This window comes from Rhinatrema bivittatum, chromosome 6, assembly GCF_901001135.1.
Source record: "Rhinatrema bivittatum chromosome 6, aRhiBiv1.1, whole genome shotgun sequence".
NCBI classification, from domain to species: domain Eukaryota; kingdom Metazoa; phylum Chordata; class Amphibia; order Gymnophiona; family Rhinatrematidae; genus Rhinatrema; species Rhinatrema bivittatum.
The window spans coordinates 177,661,448-177,676,565 of NC_042620.1; the positions used below are offsets into that span (position 1 = coordinate 177,661,448).

At 46.0% G+C, this 15,118-nt stretch overlaps 1 protein-coding gene across 1 annotated transcript in view; it reads right to left on the minus strand.

The window, feature by feature from the left end:
* Positions 1–15,118, minus strand: part of NME9 (NME/NM23 family member 9) — a 316,239-nt gene that overhangs the window by 272,101 nt on the left and 29,020 nt on the right. Inside the window, exon 4 of the mRNA XM_029606189.1 lies at positions 6,605–6,708. Within this exon, the coding sequence (XP_029462049.1) occupies positions 6,605–6,708 (104 nt within the window). The remainder of the gene's footprint in view (positions 1–6,604; positions 6,709–15,118) is intronic.

Here is a 15,118-nt window from a genome sequence, read left to right on the forward strand (position 1 = left end):
TATCCATGCTGTGAGATTGAGGGAAGGTTGCAAGGGGTGAAGGAGCAGCCCTTCCTCCTGGGTGAAAAATGATGGATTGGCTCCCAGATTTTGCAGGAGATTTGCTGATAGTTGTAAGAGATATGCATACCATGGTTGTTTCGGCCATGCTAGGGCTATCTGTATCATTTTGGCTCGATCCTGTATGCACTTCTGTACTGTCTTGGAAATTTGTGGTATTGGTGGGAAAGCGTAAAGAACCTCCTTTAACCATGAGATTAGGAATGCATCTAGAGCCTCTCTATAGCAACTTGGATAGAGGGAGCAGAATCGGTCCATTTTTCTGTTCTGCTTGGTTGCAAAAAGATCTATCCAAGAGTGTCCCCAGCAATGGACAGACGGTAGGCAACTGCTTGAGACAGACCCCATTTGTGTGGTTGGAATATTCTGCTGAGTCTGTCTGCTTCTGTTTTTGCTTTCCCTGATAAGTAAACTGCCTGCAGGGAGGTGAAGATGACTTGAGCCCAGTGCCAGATTAGTAAATTTATTTGAAAGAAGTTCCATTATCCCATTCCCCCTTGCTTGTTGAGGTAATACATTGCTACTTGATTGTCAGTGTAGATCATTATATGTTGGCCTCTGAGTATGTGTTGGAATGCTCTGAGGGCATGACACACTGCTCTTAATTCTAGTAGGTTTATTTGGCAAAGTGACTCCTCGGGTGACCATAGGTCTTGCATTTTGAATTGTAAGAGATGTGCACTCCAGCCCTGAGTGGAGGTGTCTGTGGTGCATATGATCTGGTGGGGCGGTGGCTGCAGAGGGGCTACCAATTTCAGTACCCCTGGGCACAGCCACTACGTTACGTCTTTCTTCATGAAGTTGGTTATGTTGATTCGTGATGATAGTGGCTGTAGGAACTAATTTCATTGTGCTCTTAGTCCCCACTGCAGGTGTCTCATGTATAGGTGAGTTAATGGGACCATATGAATTGCTGCTGCCAGATGGCCTAATAATATGAGAATGAGCTGAGCTAGCACACCCAACTGAAGTTGTATTTGTCTGGCTATGTTCTGTAGGAAGATATCCCATGTTTTACCACTGAAAGCACCAAAATGAATCATAATAGCCAAAGAAGAATGAAGACAAATACTGGCAGGCCAAAATACTGTCACAGTTGAAGAAGAAAAGAAACTTTGGCTAGATGAGAACTGTTAACCAGAACTGAAGAATGGTATCAAGATCTGCCTGTTTGTACGCTCCTGTGTAAATGAAACCAAGACAGAGGGACAATGCAACAATGTAAGCTCATAAGCAGGAGTCATGGACCAGCCAAGGAAGTCCAGAGGTCAGAAGGGGGGGCAGTCTGAGACAGAGAAAATGCTGACACTGGCATAACAGCTGGCCATCCAGCCTTGGTCCAAGATGCGGCAAGAAGAAATGGGGAGGGGGAAAAAGACCTGCAATGCAGTAAAGACCCTCCACCCACCACGTGATTATGCATGAGCTTATGCATATTTATCAGCTGAAAGTGTAAGACGGGGGCACTAAGGAGAATGGAGCAACCCTGAAAGAAAGAGCAGACCCGAAGCAGCCCAGCATTCCCTGCTATCGAGAAGGGAGAAGACTAAGGTGTGGCCAGGAGACCGGAGAGAGGAGAGGTCCTGCCCGGGGTCTGATGGTGGTACGGAGCCTGAGGCGACGGGGAGCCAAGAGCAGCCCGACAACTCTGCCAGTACGGGACCCAGAAGCAAGCCCTCAGACAGCCAGTAGCTCTGTTAGTACCAGACCAGAAGCAAGTCTCCTCCCCTGCCCACATTCTCCAGCTCTCCAGCAGGAGCCTGCTTCAAAGGTGAACAAAGGGATATTGCCTGAGGTTGGGACCAGGGGTAAGTAGGTTAGCCATAAGAATATTTTAAGCAGGCTAAGATTTATGGCATGTTTGTAACAACCCATGGTTTCTTTAGGTTATGTGGTTTGTGCAGTTAGTGTAGCTGGGTTCAAAAAAGGTTTGGATAAGGTCTTGGAGAAGAAGTCCATTAACTGTTATTAATCAAGTTTACTTAGGGAATAGTCACTGCTATTAATTGCATCAGTAGCATGGGATCTTCTTGGTTTTTGGGTAATTGCCAGGTTCTTGTGGCCTGGTTTGGCCTCTGTTGAAAACAGGATACTGGGCTTGATGGACTCTTGGTCTGACCTAGCATGGCAATTTCTTATGTTCTTATGGCGCAATCAAATGAGCAGTGAGGCGGTAGAGTGTCCGCGGATTTCTTGGATAGCACGTCTTTAAAAGAGGAGTACTGCAGTGGAAGACCCGGAAGGGATGTTGCAGTGGTTAGATAAGGCATACGGGACACGACCTCCAAGCACTTTCCATGGCAGGAGTTGCCCCAGTGGGATAGCTGCTAAGTGCTCCAATTGAATTGTGTTGTGTGCAGTTGTAACCATGTCAGTCCAAGCACCACAGGATGTATAGCCTTATCTAAAACCAAGAAAGAAATGGTCTCTGTGTGCAGTGACCCGGTTCGGAGTTGAATGGGGACCGTGGAGAGGGTAACTTTGCCTGGTAACGGTTCACCATGAATCGAAGACAGTAGCAATGGAGTAGATGTCTGGAAGGTGGGGATTCGTAGGTGTTTCACGAATTGTTTAAGAATAAAATTCACACCAGCCCCGGCGTTCACCAGTGCCAGGGTGTGAAATTCCAGGGTGTTTGAGTTAATAGAGAAGGGCAGTGTTAGAAGAGGAAATGGTGCGGTCAGGCCAAGGAGTCCTCCGGCAGATCCTAGTCCTAGGAGTTTCCTGGACAGAGTGGACAGGAGGGTACCGCATGACCCGGTTGGCCACAATACATGCAAAGACCTGATCTTTGCTGACGACGCCTCTCCTTAGCAGAGAGATGACTGTGACCCATTTGCATCAGTTCTTCTTCCTTGGTGCTGGGTGGTAGGAGCTGGGGGAATGCGTGGGACACCCGAAGACATTCTCTTGGATCCTCTAGCCTCATGTGACCGTTCACACAGAGGGCAATCAATGCGACCGGCGAGGTTGATAAGGGAGTCCAAGGCTTCAGGGAGTTCTCGTGCTGCTAATTCATCCTTGATGCGTGAGCCTAGACCTTCTTGGAATATGGCACACAGGCAGCCCAGGTCCCAGTGTAATTCTGAGGAAAGAGTCCTAAGCTCAATGACATACTCAGTCAGCGACCTGGCCCCTTGTTGTAGATGCAGGAGTGCAGATCTGGCGATGGTCTTGCGACCTGGGTCATCAAATACAGAGCGGAATAGGGCGAGGAGGCCCGGCAAGTCATTGAGAATCAGGCCCATTCGCTCCCAAAGGGGTGACACCCAGGCCAAGGCTTTTCCGTCCAGGGGGGACAAGATGTACGTAGTTTTGGAAACTACATCGGGAAAGTATGCAGGTTCTAAGGAAAAGTGCATCCTGCACTGATTCAAAAAGCCCCTACACAACAAGGGGTCACCTGCAAAATGAGGAGGTGCCAGCAATGGCACTGGAGGCCGGAAGGGTGACGCATGTGAAGCAGGGCTTGGATTGGCAGGCGTCGAGGCACAATCCAGCTGATTACTCAATTGATTTATGGCATTAGCCAAAGTCTCTAATACCTTTTGCTGCTCTGTAATTCGCTGGGCCAGGTCAGGGATGGCCTGAATCGCCGAGACCTGTGCCGGGTCCATGTACTTGGCAATCTGTTAGGATTTGTAGGTATGTGGACCCTGGGCCGAGGTGAGAGATGGTACCACCCACAAGGAGGAGCCCTGTGAGCCTCACCATCGGGAGGCAAGGTCTCAGCGGACGTCAGACACAGCTGTGGAATAGAGTCTTTATTAGAGAGAGCGAGAGAGAGAGACACTGCCCGAGAAGCGAGGAATGCAGGAGAAAGTCATAAAGTCTGTGCGGTGGGGTATACCCAGAGGGAATATCTCAATAGTGGAGATCTGGCAATGGTCCGTAGAGCGGGGTACACCGATGAGGTTCCTCTGTAGCGATGATTCAGTAGGGGCCTGCAGCACAGGGTACATCGAGGGGTTCCTCACTTAAAGATGATACAGTAGTGGCCCGCAGCACGGGGTACGCCGGTGAGGGTTTCCCACTAGAGAGGATACAGTAGAAGTCCACAGCGAGAGGTACACCGAAGAGATCTCCTACTAGAGATGGTACGGTAGTGACCCGCAGTGCGGTGTACACAGAAGAGGATTCCACTCTAGAGGAGGTACGGTAGTGGCCCACAGTGCGGGGTACACCGGAGAGGATTCCACAATAAAGATGGTACAGAAGTAGTCCATAGAGTCAAGGTACTCACAGTGACGAATGTTCCAGCAGAAACCCTAGGGAACGGGGACAGGCAGCAATCCAAGGAGAGAAGGCCCTTCGAGGAGCAATAGCCAGAGACGAGGAAGGGCCCCCGAGGAGTGGGTACCCAGAGTGTCTCACGCCAAATGTGCAGGAACTGGAACGGGAAGCGGATTCAGCAATGAGGGAACTCGTTGCCATGTCGTCAATAGGCAGGGCCAGCCAGCTTAATTATCGTGGAGTGAAGACATTATCCAGAGGGGACGCCCCCGAGGTTCCCGCCATGACGAGCTTAAGTCTGGCCCGTGTGCGCGTGCCTAAGTGATCCCGAAGGCAAGATGGCGATCGGCAGCGCCAATGCTGTCCCAGGGACGCCAGGCAGGCCGGTGGTAGCTAGCGGAGGCCGCCACTTTCCCCAACTGTGTCAATGCAGCAAAGAAAGAGGTGTGCATTAGTGGACGCAGCCGTCTGCGACCAACCGGCGTAGCAGAGGCATCGGAAACCAGCACGTCTGCTCGGAGCCATGCTATATGTCATCGCATGGACACATTCTTCCACAGTCCCAGCAATTGGCCTGGTCGTGATCCAGGACAAGACAAAGATAACAGTAGCTGTGGCTATTATCTGTGATAGACATAAGGTGGCCACAACTAAAATACTTGAAGCCAGGTTTTTTCTGAACCATGAGCACTGAAAAGTGTAAGGGAGTTTCTTTTGTATATAACTGAGGAGTAACTGAGGGACAAGATTCCACCATCCGTGTTATATTGCAGACAAAATAGAACTGAAGAGACTTCTGGAATACTGCTTCGCGCAGGAACTACCGAATATACCCAGTAGGGCTTAAAAGCTTAAGCTTTGAGAAACAGTTCGCCTAGTGCCGCACTGACATCAGCCATGCAGCATGGCTAATTCGGCCTGCTTATCAACAGAAAAACTAAATTATGCACATAAGTTCAGTGGCACTGCAAAAAAAAAATGCTTATAGGGAATGGATGCCATCTTGCTGCATACATATCGTTAGGGACCTTCGTTTACAGTTTTTATTTTATTTTTCATGGGAATTTCAAGGCTTAACAAAAACAAAATCAGTGGAAAAATGACCGTTCCACTGAATTTTCTCCTTCTTTTTATATCATCATTTTTGCATTGAACTTCCCAGGGAAAATAAAATAAAAACTGAAAATAAGGGTCCCTAAATATAGTTGATATACCTGCCTATTTTTCCAGTGCCACGAAACCTACACACAAATTTTCCTGGCAAAGGAACATTACATGCTTAAGTTGAAAAAGGACATGGATAGAAATCAGTATCAACATAAGGCCTTCTCTAGCATTTCCCATAAAGGACACCTGAAAAACCAAACACAGTAAAGACTACATGAAGACCTACATATGGAAACAACTTTCCAGTTTTGCAACACTTTCTACCATTCTGTCCTGTATTGTCGGAGTACTTAGCCAAATCTGAACAGATCTACTTAGGATGTAAAAAAATGGACATGTCCAAATAGGGCTAAAGTAAAAGCTGGAAAAATGCTGATGGTTGTGAAATTCCCCCTCCAAATAGGACTGAATATCTTAGTGCCATTTTTATGCTCATACTATTTTTAATACCGGTATATACAGACTACTTACTACTTATGTAGACTGTCTACTTACTAATCTTCTTCACCATCACTCACCCGCTCCTGCCTGTCACATTCACATTAACATCAATCTGTTGATTATTGTCCTCAGTAACATAAGAATACTGTGTATTATGTGAAAAAATGTTCTTCTTGTAACATAAATCTGCCTCCTCAGTAACTCTTGCCAGAGACATTTGTAGAAATGCCGATACTAAAAAAATCTGAGAGGTAAATATTCAGCTGCTATCCAGCTGAGGAAGTTAGCTGGGTAAACTTAGCTGGCTAACTTTGCTGCTCCACTCATTATACTTGGCTATCTTATAGTCAACTAGATAGTTTATCCAGCTAAATTTAGGCCTGCTTTTCATTTGCCTAGATATAGACCCCTAAATTAGCTACCTAGTGCTGAAAATTAGTGTTAAGTTCATAACTTTGTTTCCCCGTCTTCCCTATAGACATCCACATTTTAGAAATTCAGCCTTAGTATGTTTTCAAAATGGCCAAGTTAGGAGCCTATCTCCAGCAGTTAAACTCTTTGAAAATTGGCCTCTATATATTATTTTTTGGTACAATAAAAGATGACAGAACTCCCAAAGTATCCATACTAGTACAAATATTTTTTTTCTAGTTGCATATCTTTGTAATTACCTTAACAGTAATATTGCTAACTAACTTCTTACCACAGCAAAATGCAGGAGGTCATCCCCAAGTTCATTTTTTATTTTTCTGAAGAGGCTGACTACTGTTTTACATGGGCCACACCAAGCCTGATAAACGTCTACAACTGTGAAAAGATATAATATTGTGTCAAAACAGAGCTTCATCAAGGATGCAGACAAATGCTTACACTAGCTAACAGAGCACTTTATGTTTCCTCTATTTTATCTTATTGTTTTGTCATATTGAGTTTGATTTTATGATTCTATTCTTATGATTGTGTTTTTGTTCATCGCCTAGACCTATTTAGCGTTAGGTGATTCACAAATGCCAATAAATAAAAATGAATAAATAAAATAAAATCTGTACCTTTTATTTCCCCTCTAAAGTCATAAGCCTGTTCTGTTCATCATCTGAGATTCAACTTGCTCTCTTTAGATGATGACATGCAGCAGATTTCCATAATCTGCTAAACATCAGCTATCATAAAAGAAGATATTTGCACAGTAAAAAAAAAATCTGGCATATCCCAGAAAAGAAATTTGGACTACAAAGGAGGAGAGACTATAAGAGCAAATTTGCTTACCGTAAATGGTGATTTCTGTAGATAGCAGATGAATTAGCCATGCTGTCTGGGTACGTCCTCCGTGCCACTAGGTGGCGGAGCTCTCTAAGATCACCAAAGTCTTTTAGTGAGGTGTTCCTTCTTGTATCTTCCCGTGTTTCCCTGAGGCTCCTCGGTCCATGTCAAAGCAAGACGATATGCAACGCCGGAACTGTCCAGGGAGGCGGGTGGGTCAGCATGGCTAATTCATCTGCTATCTACGGAAAACACCATTTATGGTATTTATTTATTTATTTAAAAACTTTTCTATACCGTCGTTCAGTGATATACCATCACAACAGTTTACAAATAGGCACATGAATAAATTCAAAATAGATTGTAATTTAACTAGTAGGTGCCGAAATTGTTCAGATACATGATTCAAATACTATATGCTATATGTAATGTGTATTGTAATTCCATTTATGGACTATCCATATATGCAATATACTGTAATTCTTTAATACTTAAGTATGATAAAAATAAAAATAAAAAGAACACATATATGTTCTCTGGTGACTTTTTTTGCCTGTGTGTATGAGTCCTTTTCTTGTTTCTTAGTACTTCCTATTCCCCATTCTCACTTTGAAAAGCTTTTTTGAAAATAGTACTTCCTATTCCCCATTCTCACTTTGAAAAGCTTTTTTGAAAAACCATGTTTTTAAGCTTTTTTTGAAGAGTTTTAAATCTCTCATAATCTTATTTTGGGTGGCATTGCGTTCCATAATATTGGGCTGGCTAATGATAGTGCTCTTTTCAGTTTAGCTGTCTTTTCAGAGGGTATGGTCAGTAGAGCTTTATTTGCTGATCTGAGATTTCTTTGGGGAATATGTAGTCGTAATGCAGTGTTTAACCAATCAGTATTTTCTTCATTGATTAGCTTGTGGATTGTGCATAGTGTTTTAAATTGTACTCTTTGTTCGATTGGCAGCCAGTGTAATTCAGCAACTGTTTGAGTGATGTGATCCCTTCTGCTTTTTCCAGTTAGAATTCTGGCTGCAGAGTTCTGTAAGATTTGTAGTGGTCTTAGTGTTGTATATGGTAATCAAAGGAAGAGTGTGTTACAATAGTCTGTGCTAGCGAATATAAGTACTTGTAGAACAGTTCGAAAGTGTACTTGGGTTAATAGGGGTTTTAGATTTCTAAGGACCATTAGTTTGGCGTAGCCCTCTCTAATTTTCAATGATATGTGTTGTTTGAGGTTGATTTCATTGTCAATTATAACTCCTAGGTTTCAAGCTTTTTCGGTTAGTTCCACTATCTGATTGTTTTTAAGTTTGATGGGATTCTGGATTAATTCAGTGGTTTTTCGTTCAAGGTGTATGAATTCTGTTTTTTCAATATTAATTACTAGTTCCATTTGGCATAGTAGTTGTTTAATTATATCTAGGTACAACATTGCTAGGTTCAACATTTTTTCAATTATTTCGTCTACTGGTAAAATTAGCTGAATGTCGTCAGCATATATGTAATGTATGATACCTAGACCGGCCAAGAGGTGGCATAGGGGCAGCATGTAAATATTAAATAGAGTCGCCGAAAGTGCTGAACCCTGGGGGACCCCAGTTTTTAGCTTGATTTTGTCTGATATAGTGTTTTCTATCTGTATCTGAAAAAATCTATTGTTTAGGTAGGATCTGAACCATTCAATTGTTTTGTTTTGTAGTCCTATTTCTTCTAGCCTTTTTAGTAGTATGTTATGATTTACTGTGTCAAATGCTGCTGACAGGTCTAGTAATATCATAATGTAGTGTTTCCCACTGTCAAACCCACATTTGCTCTTTTCCCGTGATAAGCAGCATGAATTAGCCATGCTGTCTGGTGGGAGTCCCCAGCTGAAGTATTGAGCGCATTTCTTACATAATGTGCCCCTGACTTAGGGCCTCATTTTCCAATATCGCATTGGTATCGCATGCGATACCAAAAGCTCTTATCACAAGTTGCACTATTATCCTAATTTGGACTACATTGTCAGTATATATCGCAGTTCACGATGTTGAGAGAGAGAGAGAGAGAGAGAGAGACTTGCTATAGTGCCTCCTCCCTAAACAGGTATTTGTATCCCTATGGGAGGCCCACCTAGTAACTCGAGGTGAGGGTTAAGTATTAGTGTAGGGGGGTAGGGGCCACTTTGACATTCAACGTGAGATGTACGAAGCTCTAGGTTGAGAGAACCTTGCCCAAATCTCATCTTGGAGTGAGTTTCCTCACTCCGAAGGCCATCAAATCTTCACAAGAGACCACTGTTCTGTTCATACATCTCACGTTGAATGTCAAAGTGGCCCCTACCCCCCTACACTAATACTTAACCCTCACCTCGAGTTACTAGGTGGGCCTCCCATAGGGATACAAATACCTGTCTAGGGAGGAGCAAGGCTCTCTCTCTCTCTCCCTGCAGAGGTAAGCACTCAATACAGTAGAATAGAAGTGGACAGTTCTTATGAGCGTGCTTGATGTGCTGTAAAGATGCCCTTTCCAAGAATGGTCAGCCCCATGCGTGCATGATCCACAGCTTGTGTATCTAAACAGTAATGGGATGTGAACGTGTGCAGTGATAACCATGTGGCTGCCTTACAAATGTTCTCTTGGATACGGGAAGTCCTGGTGCATTAGGGTTGAAGAAGAGGAAGAGCTGTGAGGCTCTTTTAGCAGAATGAGTATGCTTTTTAAAATAGGCTAGCGCTCGTTTACAGTCTAATGAGTGTAGTCTTCGCTCATTCTTGTTTGTGTGAGTGTTTGGGTGGAAAGTGGGAAGGGTGATGGTCTGGTTGATGTGGAAAGCCGAAACCACCTTGAGTAAGAAGTTAGGATGTGTATGCAGTGTAACTTTGTCGTGGTAAAATTCAAGGTAAGGTGGGTAGTGAACTAAGGCTTGTAGTTCACTGATGCACCTTGCAGAAGTGAGGGCGACTAAGAAGAACACTTTCCAGGAAAGGTACCTAGGATGACAAGTGCCCAACGGTTCGAAAGGTGGTAGCATGAGTTGTTCCAACACTATGTCCATGGCACTGGTGGTTTTTCGTCGAGGGTTGTAAACATAGGACACCTTTCATGAACTTGGAGACTAGGGAATGACAAGATATAGGTTCTCCTTTGAGAGGAGTGTGGTAAGCTGCTATGGCGCTGAGGTGTGCTCGAAGTGAGGCAGTGGTGAGGCTATCCTTGTAGAGTAGATGGAGGTAATTCAGGAGGTGCTCTGGTGGACAGGTGAGTGGATCTGTACCCTTGGCCGAACACCAGGAAGCGTAACGTGACCATTTTCATTGGTAACTTAGTCTATTTGATGGTTTTCTGGAGGAGACCAGAATATCTTGAAGTTGAGGAGAAATGTTTAGGCTTTGGAATACGAGCCTTTCAACCTCCAGGCAGTGAGATTCAGTGATGAGTGAAGTGGATGAAGCATCGAACCTCCTTCTTGGGTAAGCAGCTGAGGGCTGATGTCCAGGGGAACCGGTTTGTGTGGCGATAGCTGAATTAGGTAGCTGTACCATGGTTGTCGTGCCCATGCTCGGGCAATGAGATTCAAATCCCGTTGTCTTCAATGCACCTTTGGACTGTGTGAGAGATGAGTGGTATCGGAGGGAACGCATAAAGCAGACCTTGCGACCAATCTATGAGGAACGTGTCCTGTGCCAGCCGTTGGGGCTGGGTACACTGAGCAAAACAGCTCGACCTTCCCGTTGCATTCTGTTGCAAAGAGGTCGATCCGGGGAAGACCCCAAGTGGAAAAAATTTGATTGGCTACATCCTGATGCAGTTCCCATTCTTGGGGTGAAATATCCTGCTCAGCTTGTCTGCTCTGGAGTTGTTGATTCTGGGTAAGTATGTGGCTTGCAGGGAGATCCTCCTGTTGTGAGCCCATTCTAGGATCTCGACAGCTTCTCTGCAAAGTCTCCATGAACCTGCCCTCCTTCTTTGTTTATGTAAAACATTGCAACCTGGTTGCTATGTGAATCATGACAACTTGGTCTTGGAGGGTTCGTTTGAAGGTTTGAAGGGCATTGCAGATAGCCCGAAGTTCCAGGAGGTTTATGTGTTGGCTCCGTTCTCATTTGGACCATAACCCCTGAGTTTGTAGGTTTATGAGATGAGCTCCCCAACCTGTGGAGGAGGCATCTGTGGTGAGCACTGTTTAAAGTCGAGGGGGTCGCAGAGGTGAGCCCGTCGTCAGTGTTGGTGGGGTTAGACACCACTGTAGGTATACCTTCATGCTGGTTGTCAGAGTGACAGGAGTGGACAGTGGGTTAAGGAACTGAGTGCATTGATTCTTCAGATCCTATTGTAAACGACACATTTGTAGTCGCGTATGTGGGACAATATAGATAGATGCAGCCATATGGCCCAGAATGGTGAGGATTTGATGGGCTGGAGCCAATATACTCTCTAGTAGGCGACAGGCCAGTGTGGATAGAGCCAGCGCACGAGATTGTGGCAGAAAGGCTTTGTCCTGGATGGTGTCGATATGTGCTCCGATGAATTGCAAGGTTTGAGTAGGTTGCAAATTCAATTTCTCATAGTTTATCAGAAGGCCTAGACTGTCTAGACAAGTTATTATGCGAATTAAATTTTCTCGCAGAATAGTCAGATTGGGGGCTACTAGTAGACAGTCGTCTAGGTAAGGAAATATCTGAACCTCCTGTCGACGGAGCTGTGCTACCGCTAGACAAATCTGAGGTCCGCCAACAAGGCACTACTTACTATCCCATCTGTTAAATCAGCCAGACTTACACAAGTAAGGGAGAGAGCACTATCTTTGTCAGGACCCACACTGTGGAACTCAATGCCACTGGAGATAAGACTGCAGAGGAATTTCAAACTTTTCAAGGTAAGCCTCAAAACCTAGCTTTTTTAAACAGGCGTTTTATAAAGAGAAAGGAGAATCCAATTAAGATCTGAATACAGCACCGAAAAGATGTGTTTTTAATTTTTAGTTTTTCCTTTTTTTCTCACAACTAATGCACCTTAGATAGTTAAACATGATAAATGATCTGCACCCGACTGGGACCAGAGGAGACTGCAGCAGTGCTGGAAGCAGTGGCGTAGCCAGAATTGATTTTTTGGGTGGGCACAAGGTTAACATGGGTGGGCTGTAGGCATGCAGGTCTACTAGTTGTTTTTTTACTGATAAATAATGTTTTTTTACTGATAAATAATGCCAAATTATGCAGCATAGCATTCACATCTACGCCTAAGTATGAGGTTTACTTAATGATACAAACATAATTCACGGTGATTTGTGATACTTTAGCCTTCTTATTATTACGATTTTATACACGGCTCCTACCTGTCCATAAATTTTGAGAGAGCGGTTGTGTTGCTTATATTTAAATTGCTAACATCTCAAAATATAGATATATATTTTTACCTTTGTTGTCTGATCTTTGTATTTTTCTAATCAGTTGGTCCTGGTCTCTTTTTCCCATTTTTTCCCTTATAGCTCATTTCCTAATTCCTTTTCAGTGTCTTTCTTCTATTACTGTCTTCCTCCCTTCCACACACACACACACACACATACACGCTTTCTCTCACAGACTCCCTCTCACACACTCAAGCTCTCACTCTCATATGCTCTCCCCCCCCCCAGCTCACATTCAAGTTCTCACTTTCTCACCCCTCCCCAGGCTTATATTCTTATGCACACACAGACGCATATCCAGGCACCCATTCTCACCCACACACATAAACCCAGACTCCCATTCTCACCCACAAACCCATGCTCCCAGTCTCACCCACACATATTCAAGCTCCCATTCTCATCCATACATATACACATTTAAGGTACTATTCTCACCCACACATACACACATTCAAGCACCCATTCTTATCCACATATTCAAGCTTCCATTCTCACCCACCCACACAAACCCAGGCTCTCATTCTCACCCATATATACACACATTCAAGCTCCCATTATCACCCACCCACAAACCCAGGCTCCCATTCTCAACCACACATACACACATTCGAGCTCCCATTCACCCACATATTCAAGCTTCCATTCTCACCCACATACACACCAAGGCTCCAGTTTTCACCCACACACACTCCCATTCTCATCCACACATACACATTCAAGCACGTGCACAGCTTCCGCTTTCTCCCCCAGAGCAGGAAGATCAGCTGCCTCTCCTGCTGCCACCGGACTCCTGCTATCTTCGGGCGTCCGAACTTCCTGTCGGGGGGGGGGGGGGGGTAGCGGAAGCGCAGCGCACAACGTCCGCTTCCTCCCTCCCCCCCCCAAGCAGGAAGATTGGTGGGCAGTACGGCCCGACGCCCGAAGATAGCAGGAGGCCGGTGGCAGCAGGAGAGGCAGCTGATCTTCCTGCTTTGTGGGGAGAAAGCGGAAGCTGTGAGCGGCGCTTCCGCTCCCCCAAACAGGAAATTCGGCGGGCCGTTTGGTCCGAAGATAGCAGGAGGCCGGTGGCAGCAGGAGAGGCAGCTGATCTTCCTGCATTGGGGGGAGGAAGCGGAAGCTGCGCGCGGCGCTTCCGCTCTCCCCCCCGAACAGGAAGACCGGTTGGCCATACGGCCTCAGCAGCGCTTCCCCATGTGTGCCGTGATGGCGCGCGAGGCGTGGGTTCTCTTGTTCGCTGTCGCGGGGATGGGATCCCGCGACAGCCTTGCAGTTCCGGTGCCAGTTGGGTGGGCCTGGGTCTAAGTTGGGTGGGCACCTGCCCACCCAGGCCCACCCGTGGCTACGCCACTGGCTGGAAGGGTCTGGAAACACAGGCAAAGCATGAGCACCTAGGCGGCTCCCTACCACTGCCGGGCAAGACGGGCCTGGTCTGGGATCCGGGTGTCGGAGGTGAGTGGAGCCAGCTGTGGGCCTGCTGCGGCCAGGAAACACAACAGTTTTACCATTTTTTCTTCTATTTGAATCCTGACTACTTTCCTAGCTTCTCTTAGCTTTTCCAGATGTTGTTGCCTATCTTCCTCTTTCTGCAATATCTTATAGTTTATAAATGTTAATCTTTCTTGCCTTACCTTTTCAACTATTTCTTTAGAAAGTAGTTTGAAGTTGTTGCTGTCAGTAGGAAATAAATTTTACATACCTTCCCCTCTTAGAAGTAATACCTTTATGCCATCTGGCATTCAGCTGGCACTATGGGGTAGATTTTCAAAAGGTTACGAGCGTAAGATACGCATGTAACCCCCGAAAACCTACCCATGCGTGCGCCGAGCCTATTTTGCATAGGCTTGGCGGCGCGCAGAAGCCCCGGGACACGCATATTTCCCGGGGCTTCGAAAAAGGGGAGGTAAGGGGGCGTGGCTGGGGGCATGGCGGCGGGCCGGGGGTGGTCCGGAGGTGGGGCCGAGTGCTCCGGCACAACGGCCTGTGCCGGGGCATGGTGCGTTGGCACCTGGCTGGCGCGTGCAAGTTACGCCTGCCTCTGGCAGGCGTAACTTGCACGCGCCAGCCAGAGGCCGGCGTAATTACACGAAATAAGGTAGGGGGGAGGGATTTAGATAGGGCTGGGGGGTGGGTTAGATAGGGGAAGGGAGGGAAAGGTGGGGAAAGGTGGGGGGGACACAAAAAAAAAGTTCCCTCCAAGGCCACTCTGATTTCGGAGCAGCCTTGGAGGGAACGGGGAAAGCCATCGGGCCTCCCATAGAGCTAGGCGCACGCAAGGTGCACAAGTGTGCACCCCCTTGTGTGCGCCAACCCTGGATTTTATAACATGCACTCGGCAGCGCGCGCATGTTATAAAATTGGGTGTACATTTGTTTGCGCAAGGTGGCGCGCACAAATGTTCCCCACATGCGTAACTTTTAAAATCGGCCCCTATATATACATACAGTAGGAAATTGTTTTGTAAGGTTGAACTTTATGGGGCAGATTTTAAAAGCCCTACATGCACTGTGCCTATTTTCAAAAAGCCCGGCGATGCGCGTAAAGCCCCGGGATGCGTGTAAGTCCCAGGGCTCGCAAAAA